We start from the raw sequence: 10,225 nt of genomic DNA on the forward strand, positions 1-10,225 counted from the left end.
AAACGCGACGCCCATGTGCAAGACGCGATGCACCAGTCATAGTATGTATTCATAGAGAAAGAATGTAAAGCAGCGCACTGTAGTGAACGGCCCCTTGTGTTGCGTTCAGCACTGGCAGGGCTGCTGCTTCTGGCGCTCTGCTAGCAACGGCCCGCTGATGACGGCGCGAGAGTTAGTGCGCAGCAGCACGTGTGTGTCAGCGTCCGGCGTGACGCTCAGGCCGTTCTGCTGCAGCAGCTGCCGTGCCATCATGACGAACGCCTCCTCCACGCTCCGCTTCTCCCGCGCTGACGTCTCCAGAGCCGCTAGCATGCCCTGCTCCTCCGCTAGCTTACAGGCGTCTGAGAACGGCACCTGCCGCTCTGCCTCCAGGTCGCGCTTGTTACCTGAGGAGACAGAGAAGAGCTATAGAAACATAATCAGACTATGTTTACATGGACATCAGTAATCTGATTATTTACCTTATTCTGAATAAGCCAATATCATGATTAAGGTGTTTACATCAGCTGTTTTTAGAATATTCCTTTCATGTTCCCGTTTTACATGTTATAGTACATAGATCGATTAATGGCACACGTCATTACGCCCCCTCCAGAATTTCACATATCAACAGTTATACACGACGTGTGTGTATCCTGTTGTAAAATGCGGCGAAAAGTCCTACACGACGGTAATAATGTGATTTAAGTGTGTACATGTCTATACTGCACTTCAATAATGCGACTAAAATAGGAATACTCCACGTCTTAGTTCGATCTGTGTTTACTTCGAGTATGACTTTAGCCGGATTAAGTAATCAGAAACCTCTGTTTACTTGATAGATTCTTAATCAGAGTATTGTCTTAATCAGAGTATTGTCTTAATCGGAGTATTGTCTTAATGGGAATATTGTCTTAATCAGAGTATTGTCTTAATGGGAATATTGTCTTAATCAGAGTATTGTCTTAATGGGAATATTGTTGTCCATGTAAAGGTACTGGCAGTGTTTCAGAGATGGTCACCTATGAGCGCGGTGAGCACGTTGGCGGCCCCAAAGCGCTGCAGCTCGTGGAGCCAGCGGAGCGCGGAGTCGAAGGTGTCCCTGCGGCTGATGTCGTAGGCGATCATGGCCCCGTGAGCGCTGCGGTAGTAGCTCTGCGTGATGGTGCGGAAGCGCTCCTGTCCCGCCGTGTCCCACACCTGCATCTGCACACACACACACACACTGATCACTGGAGATCACAGAAACACACCTGTGTGCTCAACAGCACTCGCACCAGTAAGAGCAGCAACGGCCAGAGATTGTCTTACTGTAGGGAGATGAGGGGGTCTGTATTACTTACTATTGGAGAAAGTGTAACGGCTAACTCGGATCACGTGTGCCTTAATAACCAATCACATTACAGCCTTGACGTCACTGAATTTCAGTTAGAGTTGTGCGACACTCACACTCGTCGCTGTTCATGGATCCTATAGGAATTAATGAGAGTGCTGTAAACTGAATCTTACCTGTCGCAAAAAGTCAGTGACTTCTCTTATAAAACAGCATTTTTTTTTTTTTGTGGTAAACTAAAAATAGTTAAATCCAAAAGGATTGTTTAGTGTAAAACATTTTGGGAGATTAGCAGATAGGCTGTCGATTCATTAAATGATACGCTGTTTCCTCTGAAAAGCTGTTTATTCAGCGTAGTGAAGCCTCTCCTCCATTGACATCCATTCAAAGAAAACGGCCTCTGGTCTCATTTCCAAAACTGGACATGTTAGCTTTAGCCGTTGCGCTTTTTTGGCTGAAGGTTGTTGGCTTGCCTTCTATTGCCTTTGGCAATGGCTGACTGCATATTCAACACTGAACACTACACACTGTGTACTAAACATTCTGCCTACTGAACACTACACTGCATACTAAATACTGCATACTGCCTACCGAACACTACATTTCATACTGCGTACTAAACTGCACACTGTGTACTAAACACTGCATACTGCCTATTGAACACTACGTTTCATAATGTATACTAAACACTGCATACTGCATAATAAATAAGGCTGTCATGATAACCACAATATTGCAATACTGACAAGCCAACTGCATACTACCTACTGAACTCTGTACACTGCATATTGCGTACTAAACTGAATACTGTACACTGCATATTGCCTACTGAACACTATACTGCATGCAGACTTGACCCTACACTGCATACTAAACACTGCATACTGCCTATTGAACACTACGTTTCATAATGTATACTAAACACTGCATACTGCATAATAAATAAGGCTGTCATGATAACCACAATATTGCAATACTGACAAGCCAACTGCAGAGTATGACAAGCGCACTGCATACTACCTACTGAACTCTGTACACTGCATATTGCGTACTAAACTGCATACTGTACACTGCATATTGCCTACTGAACACTATACTGCATGCAGACTTGACCCTACACTGCATACTAAACACTGCATACTGCCTATTGAACACTACACTGCATACTGAACACTACATTTAATTCTGCATACTAAACTGCACACTGTGTACTAAACACTGCATATTGGGTACTAAACACTGCATACTGCCTATTGAACACTACGTTTCATACTGTATACTAAACTGCATACTGTACACTGCATACTGCATAATAAATAAGGCTGTCATGATAACCACAATATTGCAATACTGACAAGCCAACCGCAGAGTATAACAAGCACACTGCATACTATCTACTGAACTCTGTACACTGCATATTGCGTACTAAACATACTGAATACTGTACACTGCATACTAAACACTGCATACTGCCTATTGAACACTACACTGCATACTGAACACTACATTTAATTCTGCATACTAAACACCACATATGGACCCTTTCCACAAGACTGATGACGTGTTTCAATGGTCATCAGCTCTGTAAATCCGCCGAAGTTTCCTATATTTCTTTTTAGTAAGTACATTTATAACACTATACTTTGTTTTATATTAGCCTATATTTGCATCAAATTACAAAAAAATAGTTAATGCTGCTGTGAGGGTGCTTCTAATACAGCATCTATGGGAGTGATGGTAAATTTGACATCGTTCTCTCTTCTGACTGCCATTATCAGTCTCTCTATTTTTTTTCTTTGTTTTGAAAGTCGTGAAAACACTATCGTGGAGTTTTTCTTATGCTATTTGAGCAAATGGGAATGCACAAAAATATATTTGTGGTACTCTCCCATTCACTGCTATAGAAGTTTACCCAACTATGACGATGTACATTGCATACTGCCTATTGAATACTGTATACTAAATACTGCATACTGAACCCTGCACTGCATACTGTGTACTAAATAGTGCATACTGAACACTGTTCACTGCCTATTGAACAGTGTACATTGCATACTAAATACTGCATACTGAACCCTGCACTGCATACTGTGTACTAAATAATGCATACTGTACAGTCTATTGAACACTATACTAAATACTGCATACTGAACACTGTTCACTGCCTACTAAATACTGCATACTGAACCCTGCACTGCATACTGTGTACTAAATAGTGCATACTGTACACTGCATACTGCCTATTGAACACTATACTAAATACTGTATACTGAACACTGTTCACTGCCTATTGAACAGTGTACACTGCATACTAAATACTGCATACTGAACCCTGCACTGCATACTGTGTACTAAATAGTGCATACTGTACACTGTATACAGTCTGTTGAACCCCGTAAACTGTTTATTAAACACTGCATACATACATACTGCCTTCTGCTTGTTGTATGTTGAATACTGCGTACTGACTCGTGCTCAGTGTACACTGAACATTGTACACTTCATTCTGCCTACTGCTGAGTATATACAATGACTAATATACACTACTGAACACTACATAGGCATGAGAGCAGTACACTACATCCGCTGTACACTGACTATTTAACACTACTACATACTGCATATTGAACAATGTATTCTACACACTGCCTGCTGAATAGTGTGCACTGCATACTGTCTGCTACTTAGTACAACATACTGCTTACTGAACATATATATATATATATATATATATATATATATGAAATGTATTTTAGTATTGTAAATATAGTATAGCAAGTGAAGAACTCTGTTAAATTGCGTTTGTCAGACGTTGCTCTTGTTACACGTCAGCTTCATGTAGATTCATCTCTCACACAAACACAAAGCGCATGTTTATCTGTGAAGCAGGAAGCAGCGTGTGTTTATCTGGATCAGCACTTCCTGTTTGAGTGTCTATAGAGGACAGACCTGCTGATCCGGTTCTGCTGCTTGAACCGGTTGGGTGTCAGAATCACACTGAGCGCTTGGTTTTAAACGGCGGTGACCTCTGACCTTCACTCTGCGGCCGTCGATGTGGAGCGTGCGCACGGTGAAGTCCACGCCGATGGTGTTCTGCTGCGCCTCGGAGAACAGGCCGCTCTTGAAGCTCTGCACCAGGCTGGTCTTGCCCACGTTGGAGTCCCCGATGAGGATGATCTTGAAGAGGAAGTCGAAGGAGTCGTCCTGAGGATCCTCTGGCTCCATGAGTCTGCTCTGCTGTGCTCTGCTGCTCTCTGTGCGCTCGCTCCTTCCTCCTCTACCTGGACAAACAGGTGAAACCGCCACCTGCACAGCTGCATTGTGGGTAATGTAGTGCAGCAGGCAGCAGCTCAACTACAAGCACACACAACATGACATTTAATATCTGCTGCCGTGAAAAACTAAGCTACAAAACAGAGCCACTGCAGATGATGTTTAGTGGTCAGTGAAAGCAGGTGCTTCAGCTTCACAGAATGTTGATCATTAACCTCAAAGTCAATATTATATGAGCTACGAGGATTGCAACACGTTATGAAACATGGGTTTGTATGATTTTTTTTTAAATTATTTTTTTAGCAAGAATCACTGAAAAAACTCAACCAAATATTATAGTTCAGGTTAGTTTGGGACCAAATGTTGGTTACTGATTACTTACATTTCCCCATGAATTGGATTTATATTTATTTTTTATTATATATATTTTTCAAACTTTCACTCTATATATATATATATAAAATATAGGCAACAGGATTGAATGGTTGAGCTTAATATGTGCAAATTGAAAAAATGGAATGAAAATGTTTAAATTATTCAAATATGGTAAATATTTAGCTACTATAAAAATAGTTTGGGTCCAAATGATGACACTGATGTTTGGTTTTAATTGTTGGATACAGTTGAGAACCAATCAAGCTTAGGTTTCTAGCTTACTAAACTAGCTTCTTTATCTTTATATGTCAGATGCTAGTTTTTCAAACAAAGCTAATCGTTGCTAACTTAACTTGCATTAAAAAAGACGGTGCGTCTAATGCGTAGATAAAAGTCACGGGACACCTAAGTGTGCTGCATTTGTGTAAAGTTCCGCAATTTAACAAACTAATATCATGAGTAGGCTTATTTCGTTATTATTAGCTTAGCGGGATATTACTTTGTATTGCTAGTTTAATTCGTGTTTATCGCGCACTGCAGGGACTCTTAAGTTGAAGAGTGTTAAGAGCGGAAACGCGTCACAGGAAGCGGTCGGTCTGTCGCGCTTCTCTCTCTAGCTCGTTCTTCCGGCAGCGTGCTCGTCTCTTCAGCGCATCGTGTGATCATCATGGTGAGCGGAGAAGTGTTTGAATCGTGTTTTAATGAGCGTGTAATGAGTTAGAGACGCGTGTGTGTGTGTGTGTGTGACTCTGCAGCGAGATCCGCGCTGTGTTCCGGCTGAGAGCCAGGCTTTGTGCGCCTCAACAATGAGCTTCTAGTGTGTTCTGAGGAGGCCGGAGTCATTAACATTATAAACTCATTATTATTACTACACGGAGAGCTGTGCAGAGGATGGTAGTGTGCTTTGAATATGATGTTTAATTAGTATATCATGACACAGCTAAGTATTCACGTGATGGTAGGATTAGTGAGATGATCTAATTATTCAGGTAACGTTAATGTGCTCTGGATGTTACATTGATAGTTAATGGAGTCGAAATATGGTGTGTTTTATTAGAATAACAACAATATTCATTTATTATTGCAGGCTTATTCAAATTACAACATCAAATTAGGATATTATGAATGTAATGTGATTTTGTCTAGTGTTAATGTGAAAATAATATCAATGTAACTCTTTTAATAATAAAGTGTAACTTTTATTATTAATATTGCCCTACTGTTTTGTAAGCTTTCTCATATATTTCTCCAGAGATGAACAATGTGTGAAAATAATATGAATGTAACTCTTTTAATAATAAAGTGTAACTTTTTATTATTAATATTGCCCTACTGTTTTGTAAGCTTTCTCATATATTTCTCCAGAGATGAACAATGTAATGATAAATGCCAAATCTACAAGCTAATGCTCCGTTGCTTCATAATACAGTTTCCTGAGTTATCAGCTATTATTAAAGTTCGTACTGTTTTCTGTAGACACGGATTCATGTTTATCATATCAGTCCAATCATACATGTGTAATGCATGTTAAATAGAATAGGTCATTGAGACTATCTGCTTTGCTGCTGCTGCAGGCGTCTCTATCGATGGCCCCCGTCAGCATCTTCAGTCGCGGTGCGGATGAGGAGAAGGCCGAGACGGCGCGTCTGGTGAGTGATGCTCGCTCTCTAGAGCTGCTTCATGACCCCTCATCCGTCTGACTGTGTGTCTCTGTGTGTCGCAGTCGTCCTTCATCGGCGCCATCGCCATCGGGGATCTGGTGAAGAGCACTCTGGGGCCCAAGGGCATGGTACGACTCGCACGCACACACACGCTCATCACAGTGACCCTGATCACTGACCTCTGACCTCTGACCTCACAGGACAAGATCCTGCTGGGCGGCGGCCGGGACAGCAGCGTGACCGTCACCAACGACGGAGCCACCATCCTGAAGGCCATCGGTGTCGACAACCCCGCCGCCAAAGTGCTCGTGGGTCAGTTCCTGTCACATGACTGCGGAGACGCTCGTATAAATTATATGAGCATTATAAATGCCTTCACTAGCTGCGAATCTAACTTGTGTGCAAAATTGTAACATTGCGTAAGACATTTGCGAATAAACCATTTTAAAACCAATTTAAAAGGCATGATTTCAGTTAAAGGGGAAAAAAGCGTTTGTCTTCTCTCCTGAGGCCACAAGAGGGCGCATCGAGCAAAATATCACTGATGCACGTTTATTCAAAGCAATAAAATAACACGACTCCCTTTAAAAAAAAAGTACATAATGTTAAAAATAGTGTTTATAAATCATATTTAATTAAGTTGCTTAAACAATTAGAAACAAAACAGCATCGTGCATGTATGTATCGTTTAATACAAAGCACCGAAAACCAATCACAAAGTATGTTTTCATTTAAAAACACGAGATGCAGTGGAATGGGGAAAAGCCGCCATAAAGTCTCGAGACATGTTTTTGTAAAAGTTGAGCTTTACATGGCTTTCTAAACATGCGTCTCTCTCTTGTGCGAGACGCGAGTGCAGCGGTGATAGATGTCCCTCTAGAAAATGCAATAAATATGTGTTCTGTGTGAACGGCTTGGTTTCGGTTTCACCGTAAACAAGATCTTCTCCGCATTGATGTTCTCTTTTTCCGACTATATTTTGAATGAACAACGCAGCAGCGCCGCATCTAGTGGCTTCAGCTGGATAGAATAAGAAAAACATTCAAATGCAATGACACTTACATCGTCATTGCATCTCGTGCGCCGCTGATGAGGCAGCCTGACAAACACCTAAAATTCAAACGCAACGTTTTTACATTCGAATGTGGATTTTTATTTTAAATTCGACGAATATTCGAAATTCAAGCATTTTTACCCCTCTGGTCTTCGTTGTTTGGGAGTCACACTTGGCTCCTTCGCGGTCAAAAGTGACTGAAGCCGTGAAATGTAACTTTTTTTTTTTTTTCAGGAAAATCTATTTAGTAATTGTTTTTGTTAGTTTTGACTGCTTCTATTGTCCTCATTTGTAAGTCACTTTGGATAAAAGCGTCTGCTAAATGTAAATGTAATACATTTTTGTTCAATTATTATTTTTTTTATTATTTTGAATTTTGAGGGGATTTTAAGATATTATGCAATGTTTATACAAGTTTAATTAGCTATCTTTCCCCACAATAATTAATATATTTTTATTTAATTATTATTTTTCAATAAATGGATTCCCATTGTTTTTTAGTCATACTTCCTTCATTTTATTAGGTTTTGCTTTTAGATATATATTTAGAAATTCTAAAAGACTACTTTGTCAAGGTTTAGATATTTTTGGTTAGGTAAATATCAGGTTTTGCATTATCATTACAATCAAACATTGTGTGTGCATGGGTGTCTATTTTTCACTCTTTATATTTTAGAGGGTCACCCATTGATTGCTGTGCACTTCTTTTCTGCACAGTGGCTGATTTGTAGTTTGTACCACCAAAAGATTATCTGAGTTGTATTTTTTCGTATTTCCCATTTATTTCCTATTTCGGTCATTTTTGACTGGGAAGGAGCCAAGTGTGACTTTTCTTTTTTTGACCCTTTAACATATCCGAATCATGTCCATGATTTTTTTGGTGTGTTCACATAGCTAATGCAACAAAAGTCACCAAGTGTCATCTCATTCTGATGAAGCTATGAGTTTTCAAATGTCAAAATATAAAAAAAGTGACAGAAGAGGCCCAGAGTTAATGGCCTTAACAACGACCATCATTTGAAGCGTCACAAAATTCTGAAAACCGTACATTATGGGATTTTTTTTTCATTATTGATCGTACATTGCACAGAGGTCAGAGTTATTGTACAAATATGATAATTATTGTACATTTGGCAACACGGATTAGAATGATTTCTGAATAATATTTCACAATTTCACTGTTTTTACTGTATTTTTAATCAAAGAGCAGAAGAGACTTGTTTGGCATCAAAAGTGTGAGTCCTTCACGAGCCTCTCTTGTCTGCAGACATGTCTAAGGTGCAGGATGACGAGGTGGGCGACGGGACGACGTCTGTGACGGTGCTGGCGGCGGAGCTGCTGCGGGTACGAGCTCTTCCTCCTCGCAGTGTCTGAGTGAGTCGTGAGCCGTGTCTAATGTGTGACGCTTGTGCCGCAGGAAGCAGAGCTGCTGATCGCTAAGAAGATCCATCCTCAGATCATCATCTCCGGGTGGAGGAAGGCCACTCAGGCAGCGCGCGAGGCGCTCAGGGAGGCGGCGGTGGATCATGGGTAACGAGTGGAGCTGCTCTCTGTGTGTGTGTGTGTGTGTGTGTGTGTGTGTGTGTCTGTGAGAGTGTGTGTGTGTGTGTGTGTGTGAGAGAGAGAGAGTGTGTGTGTGAGTCTCAGAGACTGGCTGAAGCTGAGCCTGTGTGAGTGTGTGTCTGTGTGAGTGTGAGTGTGTGTCTGTGTGTGTCTGAGTGAGTGAGTGTCTGTGTGTGAGTGAGAGAGTGTCTGTGAGTGAGTGAGTGAGTGAGTGAGTGAGTGAGTGAGTGAGTGAGTGAGTGAGTGAGTGAGTGAGTGAGTGAGTGAGTGAGTGAGTGAGTGAGTGAGTGAGTGAGTGAGTGAGTGAGTGAGTGAGTGAGTGAGTGAGTGAGTGAGTGAGTGAGTGAGTGAGTGAGTGAGTGAGTGAGTGAGTGAGTGAGTGAGTGAGTGAGTGAGTGAGTGAGTGAGTGAGTGAGTGAGTGAGTGAGTGAGTGAGTGAGTGAGTGAGTGAGTGAGTGAGTGAGTGAGTGAGTGAGTGAGTGAGTGAGTGAGTGAGTGAGTGAGTGAGTGAGTGAGTGAGTGAGTGAGTGAGTGAGTGAGTGAGTGAGTGAGTGAGTGAGTGAGTGAGTGAGTGAGTGAGTGAGTGAGTGAGTGAGTGAGTGAGTGAGTGAGTGAGTGAGTGAGTGAGTGAGTGAGTGAGTGAGTGAGTGAGTGAGTGAGTGAGTGAGTGAGTGAGTGAGTGAGTGAGTGAGTGAGTGAGTGAGTGAGTGAGTGAGTGAGTGAGTGAGTGAGTGAGTGAGTGAGTGAGTGAGTGAGTGAGTGAGTGAGTGAGTGAGTGAGTGAGTGAGTGAGTGAGTGAGTGAGTGAGTGAGTGAGTGAGTGAGTGAGTGAGTGAGTGAGTGAGTGAGTGTCTGTGAGTGTGTGTCTGTGTGAGTGTGTGTCTGTGTGTGTCTGAGTGAGTGAGTGTCTGTGTGTGAGTGTCTGTGAGTGAGTGAGTGTCTGTGAGTGTGTGTCTGTGTGAGTGTGTGTCTGTGTGTGTCTGAGTGA

General features: G+C 41.7%; 2 protein-coding genes across 2 annotated transcripts in view; one reads left to right on the forward strand and one right to left on the reverse strand.

The window, feature by feature from the left end:
* Window positions 1–8: 8 nt before the first annotated feature.
* LOC107677819 (ras-related protein Rab-19) lies at window positions 9–4,843 on the reverse strand. Its single transcript, XM_016472854.1, has 3 exons — window positions 4,346–4,843; window positions 1,002–1,185; window positions 9–386 (listed from the first exon to the last, which is right to left on the reverse strand). The coding sequence occupies exons 1-3, from the start codon at window positions 4,535–4,537 to the stop codon at window positions 106–108; spliced, it is 657 nt and encodes a 218-aa protein (XP_016328340.1). The 5' UTR covers window positions 4,538–4,843; the 3' UTR covers window positions 9–105.
* A 687-nt stretch (window positions 4,844–5,530) lies between these two features.
* The window catches only part of cct2 (chaperonin containing TCP1, subunit 2 (beta)), a 17,333-nt gene continuing 12,638 nt past the window's right edge, over window positions 5,531–10,225 (forward strand). Inside the window, exons 1-6 of the mRNA XM_016472831.1 lie at window positions 5,531–5,630; window positions 6,535–6,609; window positions 6,684–6,749; window positions 6,822–6,933; window positions 8,943–9,019; window positions 9,093–9,205. Coding sequence (XP_016328317.1) covers window positions 5,628–5,630; window positions 6,535–6,609; window positions 6,684–6,749; window positions 6,822–6,933; window positions 8,943–9,019; window positions 9,093–9,205 — 446 coding nt within the window. The 5' untranslated portion in view covers window positions 5,531–5,627. The remainder of the gene's footprint in view (window positions 5,631–6,534; window positions 6,610–6,683; window positions 6,750–6,821; window positions 6,934–8,942; window positions 9,020–9,092; window positions 9,206–10,225) is intronic.

This window comes from Sinocyclocheilus anshuiensis, unplaced genomic scaffold (genome assembly GCF_001515605.1).
Source record: "Sinocyclocheilus anshuiensis isolate Anshui unplaced genomic scaffold, SAMN03320099.WGS_v1.1 scaffold1198, whole genome shotgun sequence".
In the NCBI taxonomy this organism is placed as follows: Eukaryota; Metazoa; Chordata; class Actinopteri; order Cypriniformes; family Cyprinidae; genus Sinocyclocheilus; species Sinocyclocheilus anshuiensis.

Excerpts from the sequence above, each read along its gene's own strand:
- LOC107677819 (XM_016472854.1), bottom strand. The coding sequence starts at position 4,537 with ATGGAGCCAGAGGATCCTCAGGACGACTCCTTCGACTTCCTCTTCAAG. Across the intron at positions 1,186-4,345 it reads TCGACGGCCGCAGAGTGAAG|ATGCAGGTGTGGGACACGGC; the intron begins GTCAGAGGTCAC and ends GTGTGTGTGCAG. Across the intron at positions 387-1,001 it reads CGTGCTCACCGCGCTCATAG|GTAACAAGCGCGACCTGGAG; the intron begins GTGACCATCTCT and ends CTGTCTCCTCAG.